This window comes from Macrotis lagotis, chromosome 1, assembly GCF_037893015.1.
Source record: "Macrotis lagotis isolate mMagLag1 chromosome 1, bilby.v1.9.chrom.fasta, whole genome shotgun sequence".
Classification (NCBI taxonomy): domain Eukaryota; kingdom Metazoa; phylum Chordata; class Mammalia; order Peramelemorphia; family Peramelidae; genus Macrotis; species Macrotis lagotis.
Window position 1 is genome coordinate 323,640,633 of NC_133658.1, and position 22,940 is coordinate 323,663,572.

General features: G+C 36.4%; 1 protein-coding gene across 6 annotated transcripts in view; it reads right to left on the minus strand.

Moving 5' to 3' along the window:
• The window catches only part of RALGPS1 (Ral GEF with PH domain and SH3 binding motif 1), a 749,724-nt gene that overhangs the window by 655,797 nt on the left and 70,987 nt on the right, over window positions 1-22,940 (minus strand). Inside the window, exons 1-2 of one of the 6 annotated variants that reach the window (XM_074211542.1) lie at window positions 16,641-17,924; window positions 16,411-16,478 (exon numbers count right to left, since the gene is read on the minus strand). The exons of 2 other annotated variants lie outside the window; for them this stretch is intronic. Coding sequence is in view for 1 of the 4 variants with exons in the window: in XM_074211544.1 (XP_074067645.1) it covers window positions 16,641-16,643 (3 nt within the window). In the remaining 3 variants the exon portion in view is untranslated. Of the gene's footprint in view, window positions 1-6,646; window positions 11,222-16,410; window positions 16,479-16,640; window positions 17,928-22,940 lie in introns of those variants that run through there. 3 more of the 6 variants (XM_074211544.1, XM_074211541.1, XM_074211543.1) reach the window with 3 other exon arrangements.

The following is a 22,940-nucleotide window of genomic DNA, read 5'->3' on the forward strand; positions in this document are numbered from 1 at the left end:
TTCTCACATTGTTGTGAGGCCATGAAGGGGTAGGGAACCAAACCACACAGACTTTTCTCTTTCTGCTGGTTTTTATTTGTTTTGTTTTGTTTTGTTTTGTTTTGTTTTGTTTTGTTTTGTTTTGTTTTGTTTTGTTTTACCCAGAGTTGGGGTAGAGATGGGAGAAAAAGAGTGGAACACAATAACAGTCTGGGACTTGAAAAATCTGACTTTTAGCCAACAAGGATTCATTAAATGCTCACTATATATCAATTACTATTCTAAGCCCTGAAGATACAAAGAAAAGGCAAAAACAGCTTCTGCCCTCAAGGAGCATGTGCAAGCATGTGTATTACACACATACACACACACACACACACACACACACACGGAAAATTAATTCATCTTTGGATCTCAGTTTCAACATCCATAAAAAGGGGATAAGCCTGTGACCCTTAGCCTTCCTCACATCAAGAGTTGTTACCAGGATCAGATTACAAAATCGCTGAGATGTCCCAGTGCTAAGGAATGCTTAATTCTTCAGATGACTCTTACTAGCTCCACTGTGTATTTCTAAAGAAGGTATCAGAAGAGGCAGCATTGGCATAGTGCCCAGAAGTTCTGGCACTAGCACTAGGACCTTAGATAACTAAGTCTTTTGGAGCCCCAGCCTCATCTGTTGCAATGGCAACAATAACATGATAGGGAACTCTCTGAGGCTGTAGGCTGCCCGGCTGGTGCCAATGGACATTCCAGGAGAGAGGGAATTCCTCTCTGGGAATTCTAGCCTGCTATCATAGATCTGGTAGAATCACAATACTAACAAAAAACACAAATATGGCATTTCTCTCACAATGACCTCAAGAGGGAAGTAGTGCAAGTATTATTTTTACCATTTTCTAATAGAGGAAACTGAGGCTCTACTTGGAGCAGGATTTTAACCCAGGTGACCTGGCTCCCAATCCAGTATAACTTCTCCTACATCAATTAATCTAGGTGATCTCTAAAAGCTTCTCAACTCCAAGTCATCCTGGAAAGTCTTATGCCTCAAAGTCAGTACAACAGGGCCTCTCTAATACCTGAAAATAGCATTTAGAAAAGCTGAATCCAGGTCATGTCTTCTTTTCTTTCCTTTCCTCAGGGACAAGACATGGAACTTCTCATTCTCTTCTGGCCTGGCCTGACCTAGTCCCCCCCATCTCCAGGCACAGACCACAGGATGCAGCTGATGACAGACAACTCCAGTGTGTTACTGGTTAACTGTACTACAGATGGCCCAATCTGAGAGGAAAAAGCATTTGTTTCTCATCCGACTCCTGCATGTCTAGCCAAAGACCAAAAAAAAATGTCTAATTTATGGATAGAAATGCTCAGACAAATGGTATTTCACATGCTAAACATTATCAGGCCAAAAAAAGGCAGAAACATGCTTTCCATGTGCCTCAGTATTTTCCTTCTTATTTTCTAAGGGGCCCCTCACCTGGGTTAATCCATATACCTGAGTAACTACCTGCCACCAAGCAGTAATGTTTCCTTAAATAAATCACTCCCCTCATTGGGCTTCACTTCCCTCAGTTGTAAATTTCAAAGACTGTTCTAAATCTGAGATTCTTAACTTGGGATGCATGGACTTCAGGAAATTTATGAGCTTGAATAGGAAAAAAAATTATATATCTTTATTTTCAGTAACCACTAACTGAAATATAACATTTCCTTCAATTATTTAAAATATTATTCTGAGGTGTCCATAGACATTAGGAAATAGCCTAGGGACCCATAACAAAAAATAAAGTTAAGAATTCCTGGCTGAGATGACCCCTATGGTCTCCTCATTGAATTGTTCCTTTCTAGTGGTGACATTCTTTGTCCTAAGATTATTTGTGGCTTTTATTCCATCCAACCCTATTGTCTTCTGGTTTTTTTCCAGTCAGAAACACTAATGATCAAGTCAAGGATTTTGAATTATCTCCTTAACATGAAATCCATATTAGGAGCACAAAAGGTAACCCTGGGGATATAAGAGGTGACCTTGAATAAGTATAAAGACATTCATCCCTACATAGTCTCTATGTTTTGGTAAGCTACGACCTAAGACAGTCACATATGGGACTTATAGACATCCCCATATATATATGAATAGAAATGCTTAGAACTTTGAAAAATGAATCATATTTCACATTTATTTTGATCACTCAAAAATTGATACCTGAAAAGAACTATGAAGGAAGAGCCACAGAACCCTGGAAACCATAGAAGGGGAGGAGGGAAATATCACACTAGCTCTTGAAACATCCCTCCACCCCCGACATAGGTATACAAACACACACACACACACACACACACACACACACACACACACACGGAGTGAGAACGCATTCATAATTCTGCTCTCAGTCCAGAGTTGGCCTGCATCTTTTGGATATGAGTTGAAGAATCTTAAGAATTGTTATACTTTCTGCCTAGATAATTTCTATGAAAACAGAAATCAGCGGTTACAATTAAATTCAATATTTCAATTCAAAATACATTTATTAAATACCTGTTACATGCAACAGCTCATGGACTATCAGATATACAAAGAAAGACAGAATATAGAAGCTTACAGTTTAATGTATATGTATGTGTGGGAAGGGCGGTCAGAGAACCATAAAACACAAAATATGAAAGTCTGAAAGGATCTTAGAGCCCTAGAGATCCTCTAATGACCCAATATTTTCATTTTACAAAAGTGGAAAGTGAGGTCCAGAGAGGGGAAGCCACATACCCAAAGTCACACAGAGAACAAAGAACAGAGCTAAATGATTGGAATTCAGATCCTCTGACTCTAAATACAATATGCTTTAAACAACCTTTAAACAACAAGGGAGAGTGAGATAACCCTGAAGGGAAGTTCTAGACATTGTGCCTAAAACAAGGAGGAAGAGATCACTTTGGGGGGGGGATGCCATAGAAAGCTTTATAGAAGATATGGCATCTGAGTTGGGTGCTAAAAAAAAATAAAGAGATTTTAGCCAACAGAGGCTAAATAGAAGAAATCATTTCAGGGATGGAAGCAGAAAAATTTAGATTGAGAGAAGAGTCTAGTTTGACCAGGGTTAAATATATATGGAAGGGAATAACAGTATAAAGAGCTCATCTTCCTTGCTGAAAATATAAACTGAAAACAAATAGTACCTCCCATCCCAGAGAAGTATTGGCTTGAGTTCCCCAGAAAGGGACCATGGAAGAATATAAACTGCTAAAAGACAGGTATAGTACCTCCCTCCCACTCAATATATAAACATATGTATGTATATATACACACGTGCATATACCTATATATATATATATATACATATATTTATCTATACACAAGTGAGATATATGTATGTAGAGTCATACTTATGTATGTATATATGCATGTATGGGTGTATAGCATCTATCTATCTCACTTAATGTCTCTGGCATTCTTCCAGTTCCATTCATGTGTTAGCTGCTTTCAGTATTCAGATGCAATATACAAATATCAAGATGAGTAAGATGCAGCACCTGAGAGAAAATAGTATTTGCTTGTAATACTACACACTTCAGAATGGGAGACAGAGAGACAGAATCAGAGACAGATATAAAGAGAGAGACTATGAACAAACAAAAAAAGCATTGAAGTGTTTGTTAAGCTTTCATTGATCTCTCTGATAAGTAATAGCCTTTCCTCTTGGATTTCTCAAGATTTTGTTCCATACTTCTGAGATACACACACACACACACACACACACACACACACACACACATACACACACACACACACACACCATAGTGGATGCACAGTGATTAGAGCACCAGTCCTGGAGTCTAAAAGATCTGAGTTCAAATTCTGCCTCAGACACTTGAGAATTATCAGCTATTACTTAATCCTGATTGTCTCACATTCACATCTCCAAACGTCTTGATTCATATCTGGTCACTGGACCCATATGACTCCAGAGGAAAAAGTAAGGCTGGTGACTTAGCACAGCATCCCCTCCCTCAAGTTCAATTCGCTTGCTTGTCATGGTATCATCATGTCATAATCTTCTTTAGGAATGAAAGACAACATCATCACTATTGTATATCAAAATGACTTGCTATGTGTTATATCTTTCTACAATATGAGAACCCAACAATAAGGACTGTGCCCTCCTGAAACTTTATCTGTCCTTCAATAACAAGTACAACACTCTGCACTAATGCATTAACATTTGAAAGGAATTAATAGAGAAATGAAGGAGAATGAAGAGGAGGGGGAGCAGAAGAGGAAGGAAGAGAAGGTGGTGGAGGAGGAGGAGGAAGATGACAGTGATGATAGCAATTAGAAAGCATTTCTAGAGCATTTCCTCTATGCCAGACATTGTGCTAATAATCCTTTGACAAACTCCTATTTGCAGATTCCAAAGCTCATTTTTTCTCTTCTTATTGAAGGACACTATCTCATTGAATCCTAGAAAAAAAGATGAGGAAAATGAGGTTCAGAAAGGTTAAGTGCCTTCCTAGTTGTGTGACCCTAAGGAAGTGTCTAAGGCAGGATGTGAACCTAGGTCTTCTTGAATCCAGATCTGTCAACCATCTGCTCCACCATGATATTTTGTAATGAGTGAAGCCAAATCTTATGCAGTGAGGTGGATGTAGTGCTGGACCTGAATTCAAATCCAGCCTCAGATTTGTACTATCTTTGTGATCCTGAGCAAACATCTGTTTGCCTCCATTTTGTCAACTGCAAAACAGTGGTGTTAATAATGGCACTGACCTTGAAGATGAGGATCAAATGAAATAATATTTGTAAAGTGCTTAGCACAGGGTCTGGCATATAGTAGGTGTTTAATAAATTCTTGTTCCCTTCCTTGCCCTTTCTCCTATTGGAAGATCTTTTGGATAATCCTACATCAGCCCAAATTTAAGACACATACTTGGAGTCCTGAATCATTTATTTTTAGAGATGATGCTCTGAGTAGTTATTTGATGTTTGTTTAATACTCACTATGAATAAGAATTAGTATCCAATATAGAAAACATATGTCCTGAAATACAGGACTTCATATTTTAATTTTAAAGACTGTTCAATCTTAAAGTAGCTGTTGTTGCTGTCTTTGCTGTTATCACTATCATTCTCATCATCATCCTCTACCTTCTTCTCTTCCTTCCCCTTCTCCTCCCTCCTTTTCCTTCTCTTTTATTTTAATACATTTTAAAAATCAGTGCATTGTAAAGCCCTTTAGCTTTTTCTTTCAAATCTAAAAATTCCTACCAAAAATGGGGGAGAGGGAGCACCTAGGTGATAAAGTGGTTAGCCCTGGACCAAGAAGAATCTGAGTTCAAATTCTGCTCTAGATGCTAACTAGCTCTATAGTCTTGGGCAAGTCATTTAACCCTGACTGCTTCTCAAAAAATAATGAATGAAAGAATGAGTGAATAAAGATGGAAGAAGCTAGGTTGTGCAGTGGTTAGAGAACTAGTCCTGAAATCAGGAGTACCTGAATTCAAATCTGACCTCAGACACTTAGAAGTTACTAGTTGTGTGACCCTGGGCAAGTCATTTTTCCTTGATTGCCTCATTCATGAATGAAGAAGAAGCTCTGCTCTGAATGTGTCCTTATTTCATACCTGATGATGCTACTTTGGAAGTTCTCTGACTTTTCCCCTTTGCTCCATTACCAGTACCTTTCTCCTCATTCTAATTTTTAGTTTTTTATTGTGTTGTCTTCCCCCATTAAATTGAAAACCCCTTAAAGTTAGAGAATTTCTTTTCTTCTTCTTTTTCTTCTTCTTTCTTCTTCTCCTTCTCCTTCTTCTTCTTCTTCTTCTTCTTCTTCTTCTTCTTCTTCTTCTTCTTCTCTCTCTCTCTCTCTCTCTCTCCTTTTCTAATATAGTAGACACTTAATAAATATTCACTGTTTCCTTCAATTACTCTTTATATGGATCTCTAGATCCCCTCATCATGCTAGTCACCCTCCTCTGAATGTTCTACAGCTTGTGAACATCTCTCCTAAACTGAGGTAGCCACACCTGAGCACAAAACTTCAGTCAGGCTCTGATCAGGGAAGAGTAGAAGAGTCTCACTTTCCCTGATTCTGGAGACCCTGTAATTTCACCAGCACAGCCCATGATCACATTAGCTCCACTGCTATTCTAAACCCTGTAAAGACCTCCTTTGTATCCATCATATCAGAAACTATTAACTGTAGGGACCCCCCATCCATGTACTACGACTACTCTAAAAGGCCATATTCCTCTGAAGTATTTTGGAAATCACAGCACCCCAGTAATAGCCTCCAGGTTCCACGTCCCACATTCCACTGCTCAGGCTGCATGGCTTAGGAGGGAGAGCTCAAGACTTGGAATCAGTAGCTCTGGGTCCAAATCCCATTCTGACATTTACTAGCTGTATAAGCCTTGGCAAGTCATTCACTTCACATTATCAAGCCTCAGTTTCCTCACCTTTAAGACTGTATAACCTGACTTCTCAGATTTGGTTTGAGGAGAGCACTTTTGTAAACTTTTAAAAGAATATAGAAATGTGAGTTATTATTGTTTTCCCTTACTCTGGAGGAAAGGGCTTTGATGTTGAACATCTGGAAATAAGGTTTAAAAGGAGCTAGGGAAAGGGGTAAATACAGCAGTAAGTGATGGCATTTTATCCCTGAAATGTGCTTACGTGTCCAGGCCCTCCCTGTGAAAGCAGTCAGACTGTGATACATGCCAGGAAAACAGGAGTGGATGCTGGAGGTTGTTCGAGAGCAGAGAGAGTCTATAGAGATAATAGATCATTTGTATGTCAGAAGAAAAGCATTCCCAAAGTCACTACTAGATTGGCAAGCATTGGAATGAATATTTACCCCTTTAGCAATCTTGTGTCTTTCACTTCAAGACATAAGATTCAATAGCAAACAAAAACCTACTCAATATTAATCAACTAGTTTGGTTGACTTATCCTCTTGGCTCCAGGGAGCAAAACTAGAATGACAGGTAAAACTGGCCTACAGGCATATTTCATGCCACTATTAACAGAGCTCTATGTTCAGCCATGTCAAAGGGAATAAGGAAGGGTTCCTAAGTGCTGTCAAGGATTTAATCATCATTGCCCATGTGCCAAAGAATTCTCACTGCCCAGGCCTTCGGTGTTCTCTTGTCTAAGGCCTCAAGTACTAGAGGCGATATAGCCTAATGCCTAAGACTTTTCACAAATAAACTGATGCCCAGATACATAAGGAAAGCCTGTCAGGAAAATAAGATGCTTCAATACAGCACAGTTCTGCCACAAAGAACTCTCTCCTGTCTTCCTTATTAACACCCTCAATTTTGTAGTCACAACATACAAGTCCATATAGTAAACACTGGCCAAGAAGCCTGGATCATGAATTTATTTTTTAAAAACCTGGTTCAGAGCAAAAAGAAAAGTTTATGCCCTGCTCTCTAACCCCCCCTTCCTCACTGGTAGCAGTTGCTCCTTTTCTAGTTCATATAATCAATTATCCTAGTTTCTTAATTATAATAACTTATATGGAATAATTTCCTAACCAAGCTATCAAACAAAATAAAGGATTATCTTGAGAGTTTCCATCAATTAAAATGTACAATGACACTGGTCAATTATTAGTGTTTGCTGTAGATGGTATCCATATCCAGGTGTCAGCTCAAAATAACCTATAAGATGGGACAGTGGATAGAGCACCAGCCCTGGAGTCAGGAGGACCTGAGTTCAAATCAGGTCTCAGACACTTAATAATTACCTAGCCATGTGAGCTTAGACAAATCACTTAAACCCCCATTGCCTTGCAAAAACTAGAACAAAGCAAAACCTATCAGAGATGGTAAAGAAGTACCCTGTAGCAGGAATCCTCTTTATGGTCCCCTTAATCATATTTACTGCTCTTCTGTGATTCAATGGGCACAAAACATTGTTGAGAGTAAAAGGAAATTTGAAGATCATCTCATCAAATAACATCATTTTTCACATAGGAAACAAACCTAAAGATAAAAGGTGACTTACTTAAGGTCATAAAGGACTGGAAGGACTGGAAACCAAAGTCTCTGATTCTAAGCCCAATGTTCTTTCCACTACACAATCCTACCTCCCAGAATTGAACAGAAATGTGAAAGGGGCCAGTGAAAAATGAGCCTGTTGAGAACAGTCTTACTGTTCATGTGTGTATAATCCACTTCCCTCTTTGTCTGAAACTCTTGTCTGAATTCTCTGTCTTGGCAATGAATATCAGTAGATTGGAGGATTTTCCTTGAAACAATATGTGCAAGGGTAGGAAAAAGTGATTCTGCCACCTCTCACACTGTTGTCTACAGCCACATGTATCCCATTATTTTATTTTATATTACTGAACATTACTAGTTTGAAGTAAAACCTCTGCAGGTCTGAACAGGAACCAGAGTCACATATGTGATTTCCTTATGTCCTGCTGAAGCCCACCCACACAAGAGTAAATTCTCTCAGGGAGATACAGGAAAGAGATGTGGGATCATTTTGTGGTTCGGGTACTGCTGCCACATTTTTAAGAACTTATGTCATGAGAATTACTTTTCCACTACATTCTTTTTTCCCAATTGGGCATTAACTCTATGTGTATATGTTTGAAGTTGGGATGGGGAACAGGAGTGAAGAGATAACGAGAAGCAATCAAAGCTAAGCAAATGTATCTTGGGTTGCCCCAGAAGATAAAGAATTCCTAGTTCCTAGAAGTCTTGAAGAAGAGGTAGGATGTCACTTCTTGAGAATGCTGTAGTAGAGATTGTTGCTTAGGTGAAGGTTGAAATAAATGCATTCTAAGATCCCTTCTGACTCTGATATTTTGTAATTTTATAAGCCTTAAAAGTCCTGGAAGAAATGCTACTTTTAATCAACCAGTCTTTGTGATGGTAGGAACTGGGGAAGGAACTTTGTCTGTACCAAGGGTCCCCTCAGCTTCCCAGTCCTGTAGCCCATCAGATTCCTACCACTAGGGATGGAATGGAAATGGGACTTGATTAATCTAGGAGGGTATACTGTATCTACTCTAGAGAGACATCATGGTAGAGTAGGAACCAGACTGTATTTGAAATTAAAAGATCTAGGTCTAAGTCTCAGCTCCAACAGTTGTGTGAATAGAGTTGTTGTGTGAACAAATCACTTTCCCTCTCTTGATCTAGATTTCCTCATCTAGAAAATGAGGAGGTGGTATATGTATAGGAGTAGAAGATCTCAAAGGTCTCTTCCATCTCTGATATCCGATATTTTGAGAAAATCAAGATAAGATGAAACCACCTCTCCAGACAGATAACACAAGAGAACTTGCCATTAGCAGGAGGAAGATATGCAAAACTGAAAACCAGAGCTGGGCATAAGTTGTCAGGAGCAAATCCTCAGACCGTGTATCCCAGAATTATACAATCTCAGAGTTAGGAAGGACCACCCTGATGCTGGCTCAGCTCACAAACTTCCATCTAACCCAAGTCTAACCCAGTATGTGATTCTAAGCCAGACCCTGAGTTTGGAGTCTTATGATTGTTGACAATGCAATCAGTTTGAACTCTAAAAGACTGACTTCCAGAACTCTTCCAGAGTTCTCTTTTTAAGTATTACTGCCAACTTCCCACCCAACACAGAAATCCCTCCCAAAGCAATATTTCACAGGTAGTCATTCCACCTCCTTTCAAATACCACCTGATGAAAGCAAACTCCCTGCATTCAGATATCTGCTTTTTTTAACAGCCCTAGGGATAGATTTTGTGATTTAGGGAACTCTTGATGAGAAACTCTCTTCAAATGAGGGTCAGCACATTTTCTACAGCTTGCCTTGAACACCAAGAAGTTAAAGGACTTGCTCAGGGTCAGACAGAGAGAACATATGAGGGACAGAACTTAAACCAGGTCTTTCTAACTCCAAAGTTCAGTGGTCTATCTATTTTGTCACACTGTCTCTTCTTATAGTACTTGTAGCTGTTAGAAAATTCTTCATTGTGTTGAAACAAAACTTCCTTCACTACAATTTCTGCCCATTCTTCTAAGTTCTGATCTATGGAACTACACAGAATAGCCCTATCTCTTATTCTATACAATAACCCTTAAAATATTTTTAAACAGTTATAAACATATATAAAAATTAACAGTTTTATAACTTCTATAGTCCTTTCCAGGAGCTTGTTAAGTTTTGTTCCTAAAAAGTGACATCAGAACTACACATAATATGCCAGAGCAGAGAACCAAACAGAGAAGAGAAGGATGGTCACCCTCCTGATTATGAACAGTACTTCAATTATGCCAGCATAAAATTTTATTAGTTTTTTTAAATGTCTTTATCTTACTCATGGCTCATAGGAATCTCATTTCTCTAAAATCCCTATATTCTTTTCATATGGTACAATACTTCTTCTATCCCATGCATTTTATTTTTTTAATCCAGTATAAGTAGTCTGTGTACACAAGGAGAGGGCAGTGAATTCGCAATGACAATGAATGGGAAGGAAGAAGAGGAAAGGGGAGGGAAGTTAGGGAATGATAAGGGCAAGAAAGAAGCTCATCCCATCAAAATGATTATGAAGAGGTATGCGATGGGGTATAGAAACAGGATACAATGTATGTCTGTCTTCTCTTGTTCTTTGGATATTCTCAACTATGCAAGAAAACATCACCACTGAAACAAAGTCACCAAATGAGAGGTCTTTGCAAGGCATGGAAACCCAAGTAGGGAATTTCTGCACCAAGCCAGGTGTGATGCCTGTGTCTGCCCACTGGTATCTTGTGCAGCAGCACCACCTAGTGTCCATCTCTTTGAGCAGGGATACTATTGAAATTTCAAATCAACAGTCTTAAGAGTATTCTTTAACACAGAACAGAGAACTCCACTAAGGTGATGACAGCACACTATTTGGAGTCAGAATATTTGCATTCAAACCCCCACTATATAGCTGACTAGTTGTGTGACCTTGAATACTTCACTTGCTGTCTCTAGGCTTCAATTTCCTCCTCTGTAAAAGGTATTGTAAAAGGTATGAATTTTTGGTGAGCTAAAGTTGCAAATGTAATGATCCTTCAATCAACTTATGGGGATTTTTAAAAAAGAATAAGGCAGCTAGATGGCACAGTAGACAATGTTGGAATTGGAATTAAGAAGACCTGAGTTCAAATCTTGGTTCAAACACTCACTAGATGTATGACCGTGAGGAAGTCACTTAACTTTTCAACCTCAGCTTCCCCATAATAGTGGAAATAATAATATTAGTACCCTCCTCCCAGGGTTATTGTGAGGATTAAATGAGATACTACCTATATATATATATATATATATATAGAGAGAGAGAGAGAGAGAGAGAGAGAGAGAGAGAGAGAACACTTGGAAGATCTAAAAGTGCTAAACAAATTACTATTTATTTATAAATGACTTCCCACAAGGCTGTGAAATAGGTAGCATAATGATTATTTTCTCAGTTTATATATGGGGAAACAGGTTCAAAGAGATAATATGACATATCCATGGCTACATAATTAGTGAGCAGAGTCAGAACTCAAAAAGATCTGACTTTGTGTCCATGGTTTCTTCCACTCCACTATCTTGCCTCTACCACAAGGCCTCTCTGATATTCTAATAAAGTTTCTAATATTGTAAAGAGTTCTTTCATATAAAATCTGAGGTTGGTGTGGATTTTTGATGTTGGCATTGGTCTCTTCTGTTATCCCAGATTTCTTGGGACACTGAAATTGTGTCATTCTTCTAGTTAATAATGATCACAGATGTGTTCTCAAGTCCCAGATACATAAGAATCTTTAGTGTGGAAAGGACATGACAGAGGGTTGGCAATAGCATCTCAGTAAATTTTCGTAGTCAGGAGATGAAAGAATGAAAAGCAAGAGGAACTGGAAAAGGAAAAAGGGACAATTAGAGGGGAAAGGAAAGAAAAGATAATATAGCATCACAGAAATCAAGACAGGAAAAGGTTCTAGGATGAAGGACAATCAACAATGTCAAAAACAGCAAAACAATACTAGGTCTATATCCCAGAGATCACAAAAAAAGATAAAAACCCCACACATACAAAAGTGCTCATTTCAGTTCTTCTTGTGGTAGCAAAAAATCGGAAATTGAGGAGATGCCCATCAATTTGGGAATGACTGAACAAATTGTAGTATAAGAATGTGATGGGACACTATTGTTCTATAAGAAATCATGAGGGATGAGATTTCAGAAAAGATAGGAAGGACTTAAAATGAATTGATACTGAGTGAAATGAGCAGAACCAGAAGAACACTGTACATACTAACAACTACATTGAGTGGTGATTCACATTTGATGGACTTGTTCATTTCAGTTGTACAATAATCAAAGGCAATTCTAAAAGACTTGTGATGGAAAATACTATCCATATCCAGAGAGGGAAATGTGGAGTTTTAAATGCAGACCAAAGGTGACTGTCTTCGATTTTTTTAAGTTGTCTTATATAATTATATCATTTTTTTCTCTCTAATGTTTTTTCCTTCTGTTTGGATTTGATTCTTCTTCCACACCAAAATTAATATGAATCTATGTTTAGTATAATTACACATGTATAGCCTATATTAGATTGTTCTCTGTCAGAGGAAGGCGGGAGGGAGAAAAATGTAAAACTCAAAATCTTGCAAAAGATGATTGGTGAAAAATACTGTTGCATGCTTTTGGAAAAACAAATAAATAAAAATATTTAAAATGAGAATAATACAATATTCTATATGATATCACAACAGGACCAGCCCAGACCTTCCTTGACTAATCCAGAACTCAACTCCAACAACAAATCTGAAGTTAATAAGTAAGCTGAAAAAAATGAGCAAACAAAAAAAAGAATCCCACCATAAAAAAACTATTATGGTGATAGCTATGCTCAAGACACAAACTTAGAGGAAGAGTGAATCCAAAACATCTATAAACAAAGCCTCAAAGAGACACATAGCTTAGGCACAAATTCAACTAGAATTCCTAGAAATATGAAGCAAAAGTTTTTTAAAGAGTTTATTTTTTAGGGGTGACTAGGTGGCATAGTGGATAAAGCACCGGCCTTGGAGTCAGGAGTACCTGAGTTCAAATCCGGTCTCAGACACTTAATAATTACCTAGCTGTGTGGCCTTGGGCAAGCCACTTAACCCCATTTGCCTTGCAAAAATCTAAAAAAAAAGAATTTATTTTTTAAATAAATAGAATGAGAGCTATAGAGAAAAAGTTGGAAATGAAATAAGAACTAGGGAAGAAAGAAATGGAAAGGAAATTAACATCTTGGCTCAAAAGGTACAAAATCTTCAAGTGGTACAAATTTTCAAGCAACTTCCTGAAAATGAGAATGGACCAATAAGCCAATGACTCCAAAGTATTAAGAAATACTAAAAACAAATGCAATTGATTTGTAAAACGGGGAAAACAATTGAAACATTATCAGGTTATCTAAAAGTCACAAATAAATAAGAGTTTAAATATCCTCTTTCAAGAACTTTTAAAAGAAATGGTAAAAAGAATTTCAATACTAAGGAGACAAAATCAAAATCATATATGAGTTAGCAGGAACCATTATAAAACAATGGAGAACTTGGAATTTGATATTCCATAAGGCAAAGAACATAGACTTACAACCAAGAATATCTTACCCAGATAAAATTGAGAATATTACACTAGGGGAAAAAATGGTCCTTTCATGAAACAGAAGACTTCCAAACACTCCTGATGAAAAGATAAGAACTGCCTATAAACTGAGAAGTTCAATCATAAATTAAGAGAAAGAAATAAATAAACAATGAGTAGGCAAATTTTAAGTAACCAAAGAAAGATAAATCATTTGCAGTCTAATTTGGAAAGATAATAAGGTATGTCTACTTTGAACCCAATCCTCTTCAGATGTCATAAAAGTGGTCTAAATAGACAGAAGGCTTTGGAGTGGCTTTGTTATGCCTTAATGATCTTTTGAAAAGCATGGAGAAGAAAAGAGGAAAAGGTAAAGGGAAGGGAAAATTAGGGGAGACATATAATCATGGTGTGCCAGTTAAAGTCCATGTGAACAAGGAGGAAGAATGGTGGGAGTGGGGGGAGGGAGTGAGGAGTTGATAATTCAACTCCAATTTCATTTTAACAGGTCATAGAAAGAAAGAATATTTTCACACACAGTTGGATACAGAAATACATTTTACTCAACAGGGAAATAGGATGGAAAGAAGAGAAAACAGGCATTTATTAAGTGTCTACTATATGTCAGCACTGTAATTAGCATATTTGAGCCTAACAACAAACTCATAAGATAGGTGCTATTATTATCCCATTTATAGAATAGGGAGGGGGTGGTGGAATTAGAAGAAAAGCAGCATTAAATAAGAATATAAAAAAATTATAGCTTTTTTTGAGGTGGCAAAAATGAGAATCTGATGGGTGTCCATCAATTAGGGAATAACTGAATAAGTTGTGATGTAAATGTGATAGAATCTTATTGTACTATAAGAAATGAAGAAGGCACTACTATAAGATAAATTTGGGAAGGCTTGTATGAACTGATTCAGAGTAAAGTGAACAGAACCAAAACAACAATTTCTATACTGACTTAAGAACTCTGGATTGGATAATAATTAGCCATGATTTCAGGAAAACTAAAGACGAAACATGCCACCTCTTGATTGAGATGTGAAAGCCCAAAGTGAAGAATAAGATAGAGTCTATAAATGGAGAGATTTTCTTTTGCTTAATTATACATGTTTGTAACTGGAATTATTTTGTTTTTCATCTTTACTTGGAGGGTAGAAGAATAGAAGATGAATTTTTGCTGATTACAAAAATAAAATACAATTTTTAAAAAAGGGAGGAGAGAAAGAAGTATTGAGTCTTGGAAGAAATTAATGAAGAATTATAACTATTAGCTAGAGAAAAAGGAATAGTGAGCTTACTTCATAAATTACAGTTACTAGTAAGAGAGGGAAAAAATGTTGGGCTTACTTCATGGAAGACATTATTTAACTGAAGAATCACATGCACATACATGTACACATACATATATACACAGTTTGTGATGGAGAGACAAACAGAAAATAAACACAAACATGAAGATTTGAAGATATCCAGAACAATACAACAGGTATTATCATGAATTTCATCCTTCAGTGTGTCCTTGACCAGCATGTGATCATCTGTTCAAAGAGCAGCCCAACTTGAGGCTAGATAAGTTGCTACAGACCCACACTATCTCTGGAACAACTAGATGCCTATTGTCAGAGAAAGAGTAGCTAAGGAACCTCTCTATGTACTTTGTGCATAGGCTATACTTTGGCTTACAAGTTGTAGGTTCTTGGAAAGGGCTCTGGAAATAGAGCAATAGCAACCTGATTCAACAGTAGAGTTTCAGGAGAGAACTATCCAAATGAGAAGGTGTAAGAGAGGAAAGGAAGGGAACAAGAATTATAAACTCTGGGGTCAAGGTCTAGTAAGGAGTTGCACAGCACAGAGCCCTCAACAGGAAAGGAAGGCAGCAAAAAGTCATTCTGAGGCAATATCTAATGACAGAATGCTTTGGGGACAAGGACAGGAAGAGTCAGAGATGCTTTGGCTTAATAGAGCATCATTGAATTCTAGAAAATGCCTCCAATAGAAATAAACCCCTTTTAGGACTGACCTAGTTGTCTGCATGAGGTTGCAAATGTAGGCTCTGATCCTAACAAGTTTATACCAAGCAATACTGATCACCTTGGTCAGGGGGATGAGGAAAGACTGCATTAGGAAACCCCTGTGGTCAGTATGAATCATCCTTTGAGGCCATGCAGAGTCTAGAAGGCCCCCCTCAAAATTCCTACAAATGCTTCATGAATGAGATCTTCTAGGATTCCATTTCCTAGAATGTGACCCTTTCAATGGTGTGTGTGTACACACACACACACACACACACACACACACACACACACACACACAACAGCCAGGGCATCCCCAGCCTATATCAGAAAACAGATGCTAGATGCTAGATCAGGGAAAGCATTATGTCCTTGTCTCAGGAAAGACTCCTCAATCACTCCATTTCCATTTAAAGTATCTTAATGGAGTCACCAAAGATTCTGATATGGATAATTGTAATCCCATTTTGGGACATAATCCCATTGATCAAAGTCCTTCCTAAAATGTGATACCCAGAATTGAAAATTTGAAATTGAATTTTCACAGAGACAGCAATTGCATTATCATCTCCTCTTTCTGGATGTTGTGCTTCTAGATGCAGCCCAAGGTCATGCTAAATTTTTTTTTGCTGTTTTGCATTATTGTTTCATGTTGAATTTGTAGTACACTAAACTCCCCAGGTCTTTTTTCAAATGACCTTTTATCTAGCTGAAACTCTCCTCCTATACTTTGGGTCCAAAAAAAATCCAGTCACTTACATAAGAACAGGAATGTACATTTTTTCCATATTAAGCTTCATTTTATTATATTCAACTCAACACTCTACCTTGTAAAGATCCTTTTATCGTCCCCAGTTTCTTCTTGATCATATCAAGATTCCATGGACAACATGGTCTGAAAGTGCAGAATAGAAAAACTTCACTTCTAAAAATCAAATCTTTCAGGCTGTGATTACAATATGAGTTAGCAACAACAACAAAAAAAAAGAAATGAAAGTTCAACTAATCTCTACTTTCTAAATGATCTGTGCATACTAAGAACTTAAGACAGTCTTACCATGGTAGGTGATTAAATTAACATTTGAATTGTTGAGTTTAAAATAGTCTTCAATGTGCCCCTGATTGATTCCTGTTCTCTAAGATACTCTGCACCTGTTGTCACAACACTTTGAGGGTTCCATTTGGAAGATAATGGCATTATTTAAAAAGAATTCAGTGTTGATTCTTTGGTTTCCTGTTTCTGTTGAACTGTTTACATCCCAAGGCCAACCTCAACACACAAAAAAAAGGCTAGGATAGGATCCTCAGCCTGACAGGAAGATGAAGGGTTTTAAGTAAATATGGACTATTAAGGTCAAAATGTCCAACCATAATGACAACCTTCCCACTGCCATGATTACCATGGCTGAGCATGTAATAGTTTGGTAAACTCCCTAGTCTGCCATTTAGTTTTCTCAACTGTAAAATGAGATATTTGGTCTAAATGACCTCAAAGGTCCTTCTTTTTCTAAATCTATGATCTTTTGACAAGTAACTCTACCTAAAGGCCTCCATGATCTAGATTCAACCTGCCTTCCAACCTGCCTTCCTAGCTTTCTTTCCACTCCTGGCTTCCCTATCTTGATTGGTGAGCTTTTTGCCTTTCCTTGCCAGAGTGCAGACTTCCACATTACATTCTGCTCTCTCTTCACCATGTGACATTACTCTTTAATGATCTCTTATATTGCTAAACATTTCCCAATCACATGTTAATCTGGTACCACTAACTCTAAGGAGTTACTTAATGATCAAAATAAATTTTCATCCCAGGTCACTGACCCCAAAAAAGGTCCCAGTTGTATTTAGCTCCCACCAGCACAAGAGATCAGTGGGGTCCCAGAGAAAGACAGTATCTTTGCTGTGATACAAAAGACAGGACACTCCTGCCTTGGTGTGATCATATATTACCTTAAGAGATAAAGTCCATCTCAGACCATGATGCAACAAAAATTACGTGTAATAAAGGATCAGAGAAAGATAAACCAAGGACTAATTGGAAATTAAATAACTATCTTAAGTAATGAGTGGATCAAACAGCAAATAATAGAAATAATCAGTGATTATATCCAAGAAAATGATAATAATGAGACATCATACCAAAATTTATGGGATGCAGCCAGGGCAGTTTTGAGGGGAAACTTTATATCTCTAAATGCCTATTTGAATAAAATAGAGAAGAGCAGATTGGGTATACAACTAAAAAAGCTAGAGAAAGAAAAAATTAAACATTCCCAATTAAATACCAAATTAGAAATTCTGAAAATCAAGGGAGAGATTAATAAAATGGAAAGCAAGAAAACCATTGATCTCATAAATAAAACTGAGAGTTGGTTTTATGAAAAAGTCAATAAAATAGGCAAACCTTTGGTTAATCTGATTTAAAAAAAAGGAAGAAGATAACCAAATTACAAGTAAAAAAAATAAAAGGGTGAACTAACCACCAATGAGAAGGAAATTAAAGAGATAATTCAGAGCTACTTTGCCAAAATGTATGCCAATAAATTGGATAACTTGAATAAAATGGATGAGCATTTACAAAAATATAAACTGCCCAGATTAACAGAAAAGGAAATAAATTGCTTAAATAACCCCATTTCAGAAAAAGAAATTGAAGAAACCATCCATAAACTCCCAAACAAAAAGTCTCTAGGTCTACATGGATTTACAAGTGAATTCTACCAAAAATTTAAGGAACAATTAATTCCTATTCTACATAAATTATTTTTAAAAAATAGGAGAGGAAGGAGTTCTGCCAAACTCCTTTTATGACACCAACATGGTGCTGATACCTAAACCAGGAAGAACCAAAACAAAGAAAATTATAGACCAATCTCACTAATGAATATTGATGTAAAAATCTTAAATAAAATTTTGGCTATGAGACTACAGCAAGTTATTACTAGGTTAATACACCATGATCAGGTTGGATTTATACCAGGTAGGCAGGGATGGTTCAACATTAAGAAAACTATAGCAAAAGCAACAGAAGTCATATGATTATCTCAATAGATGCTTTAAAAGCCTTTGATAAAATACAACATCCATTCCACTAGAAAGTAGACCTATCTCCCTGATGAATATAGATGCAAAAATCTTAAATAAAATCTTGGAAAATGATTACAACAAGTTATCACTGGGGTAATACATTATGATAAAGTAGGATTTATCCCAGGAATGCAGGGTTGGTTCAATATAGGAAAACTATTAGTACGATCAATTATATCAACAACAAACCTATCAGAAATTATATGATCATATCAATAGATGCTGAAAAAGTTTTGACAAAATACAGCACCCATTCCTACTAAAAACACTAGAGAATGTAGGAATAAATGGACTTTTCCTTAGAATAATTAGCAGTATCTATCTGAAACCATCAACAAGCATTATATTCAATGGGGACAGGCTAGAGGCATTCCTAATAAGATCAGGGGTGAAACAAGGATGCCCATTATCACCACGACTATTCAATATCATATTATAAATGTTACCTTCAGCAATTAGAGAAGAAAAAGAAATTGAAAGAATTAGAATTGGGAAGGAAGAAACAAAACTCTCACTCTTTGCAGAAGACATGATGGTCTACCTAGAGAATCCCAAGAAATCATCCAAAAAGCTACTGGAAACAATTAGCAATTTTAGCAAAGTTGCAGTTTATAAAAATAAACCCTCATAAATCCTCAACTTTTCTATATATGTCTAGCAACATACAACAGGAATAGCTAGAAAGAAAAATCCCATTAAAAGTAACTTCAGACAATATAAAATACCTGGGAATCTATTTGCCAAGACAGACTCAGAAACTTTTTGAAAACAATTATAAAACACTTCTCACACAAATTAAATCAGAAAAAGTTATAAGTAAATTCATATGGAGAAATAAAAAGTCAAGAATTTCCAGGGATTTAATGAAAAAAAAGTGCAAAAAGTAGGGTTTAGCCCTACCTGATCTAAAATTATATTATAAAGCATCAGTCTTCAAAACTGTTTGGTACTGGCTAAGAAATAGAGTGGTGGACCAGTGGAATAAACTAGATTATAGTAATCTGCTGTTTGACAAACCCAAAGAGTTCAGTTATTGGGATAAAAACTCCCTCTTCGATAAAAACTGCTGGGAAAATTAGAATTTAGTATGGAAGATTAGATTAGATTAGACCAACACCTCACACCCTTTACCAAGATAAGATCCAAATGGATACAGGATTTAGACATAAAAAAATACTATAAGCAAAGTAGAAGATCAAGGGCTAGTTTGCCTGTCAGATCTATGGAAAGGGGAGCAGTTCATGACTAAGGAAGAGATGGAGAACATCACCATAAACAAACTAGATTATTTTGATTACATTAAATTAAAAAGCTTTTGCACAGATAAAACCATTGTAACCAAGATCAAAAGAAATGTAGTAAACTGGTAAACAATCTTTACAACTAATGTTTATGACAAAGGACTCATTTCTAAAATATACAGAGAACTGAGTCATATTTTAAAAAAAAGTCATTCCCCAATTGACAAATGGTCAAAGGATATGTAAAGGCAATTTATAGATGACTATATCAAAGCAATCTATAGCCTTATGAAAAATTGCTCTAAATCATTAATTATAAGAGAAATGTAAATTAAAGCTTCTCTGAGGTACCACCTCATACCTCTTAGACTAGCCAATATGACCAGAAAGGATGATGATCATTGTTGGAAGGATTGTGGGAAATCTGGGACACCATTACACTGTTGGTGGAGCTGTGAACCCATCCAACCTTTCTGGAGAGAAATTTGGAACTATGTCCAAAGGACAATAAAAATGTGCATACCCCTTGACCCAGAAATACCACTACTAGGTCTATGCCCTGAAGAGATTTTGAAAAAAAGGTGAAAACATCACTTGTACAAAAATATTCATAGCAGCCCTGTTTGTGGTGGCAAAGAATTGGAAATCAAATTGTGGTATATGTATATGTATATCATTGTCCTATTAGAAACCAGGAGGGAGGCACGGCTAGGTGGCACACGGGATAGGGCACTGGCCCTGGAGTCAGGAGTACCTGAGTTCAAATCCGGCCTCAGACACTTAATAAATACCTAGCTGTGTGGCCTTGGGCAAGCCACTTAACCCCATTGTCCTGCAAAAACTAAAAACTAAGAAAGAAAGAAAGAAAGAAAGAAAGAAAGAAAGAAAGAAAGAAAGAAAGAAAGAAAGAAAGAAAGAAAGAAAAAGAAAGCAACCAGCTGGGATGGGAATTCAGGGAAGCCTGGAGGGATTTGCATGAACTGATGCTAAACAAGATGAGAAGAACCAGAAGAACACTGTATACCCTAACAACAACATGGGGGTGATGATCAACCCTGATAGACTCACTCCATCAGTGCAACAATCAGGGACAATTTTGGGGCCATCTGCAATGGAGAATACCATCTGTATCCAGATAAAGAACTGTGGAGTTTGAACAAAGTTCAAGGACTATTCCTTTTAATTTAGAAAAAAACAGATATCTTATTGTCTGATCTTGTTATCTCTTATACTTTTTGTTTCTTCCTTAAGGATATGATTTCTCTCTCATCACATTCAATTTGGATCAATGTACAACATGTAAACAAAGAAAGACTGACAAATTGCTTTCTGGGGGGGGAGTAAGATTGGGGGGAAAATTGTAAAACTGAAAATAAATAAAATCCTTAATAAAAAAAAACACTAGAAAGTTTAGGAATAAATGGACTGTTCCTTAAAATAATAAATAGTATTGATCCAAAACTATCAACAAATATTATATTTAATGGAAATAAACTCAGAGCATTTCCAATAAATAAATTCAGGGGTGAAACAAGGATGCCCATTATCACCATTACTACTTAAAATAGTATTAGAAATGCTAGCAGTAGCAATAAGAGAAGAAAAAGAAATTAAAGGAATCAGAATTGGCAATGGGGAAGCAAAACTTTCACTCTTTGCAGATGATATGATAGTATACCTAGAGAACCCGAGAAATTTATTTAAAAAACTCCTTGAAACAATTAACAAATTCAACAAAGTAGCAGGATATAAAATAAATCCACATAAATCATCAGCACTTCTCTATGAACAACAAAGCCCAAAAGCAAGAGATAGAATGAGAAATTCCATTTAAAATAACTGTAGACAACATTAAATACTTGAGAATCTGCCTCCCAAGACAAACCCAGAAACTGTATAACTATAAAACTTTCCTCACCCAAATAAAGTCAGATCTATATAATTGGAAAAATGTCAAATGCTCATGGTTAGGTTGAGTTAATAAAATAAAAATGACAATTCTACCCAAATTAAATGACTTATTCAGTGCCTTACCAATAAAACTCTCAAATCACTACTTTACTGAGCTGAAAAAAATAGTAACAAAATTCATCTGGAGCTGTAACAAAAAGGGCAAGAATAGCAAGGGAAGTGATGAAAAATAAATAAATAAATAAAGGAAGGAAAGAAGTTGGCCTAGCTCTACCAAATCTAAAACTATGCTATAAAGTAGCAGTCATCAAAACTGACTGATACTGGTTAAGAAATAGAGGAATGGATCAGTGGATTAGGAGAGGTAAATAACTTCAGCAATCTACTATTTGACAAACCCAACGACATCAGCATCTGGGATAAGAACTCATTATTTGACAAAAATTGTTGGGAAAACTGGAAAATAGTGTATGGCAAAAACTAAGCATAGATCCACATCTCATACCCTATACCAAAATAAGTTCAAAATGGGTACAGGTTTTAGACATAAAGAGCAATACCATAGATAAATTAATAGACCAAGAAATAGTCTATCTATCTGACCTTTGGGAAAGGAATAAATTTATGACCAAATAAGAATTAGAACACATAAACTGCAAAATGAATGATTTTGACTATTAATAATTTAAAAAGTTTTGCACTAATAAAATAAATGCTGCCAAAATTAGAAGGAAAGCAGAAAGCTGGGATATAATCTTCACAGCCAGGATTTGTGATAAAGATTTCATTTCATATATATATATATATATATATATATATATATATATATATACATATATATATATGTATATATATATATATGTAGAGAGAGAGAGAGAGAGAGAGAGAGAGAGAGAGAGAATTGCATCAAATTTATAAGAGCACAAGTCATTCCCCAATTGATAAATGGTCAAAGGATATTAACAGACAGTTTTCAAATGAAGAAATTAAAGCTATATATAATCATATGAAAAATGCTCCAAATAACTATTGGCTAGAGAAATTCAAATTAAAACAACAATGAGGTATCATCTCATACCTATTAAATTAGCCAAGATGAGAAAAAGGAAAGATGATCAATG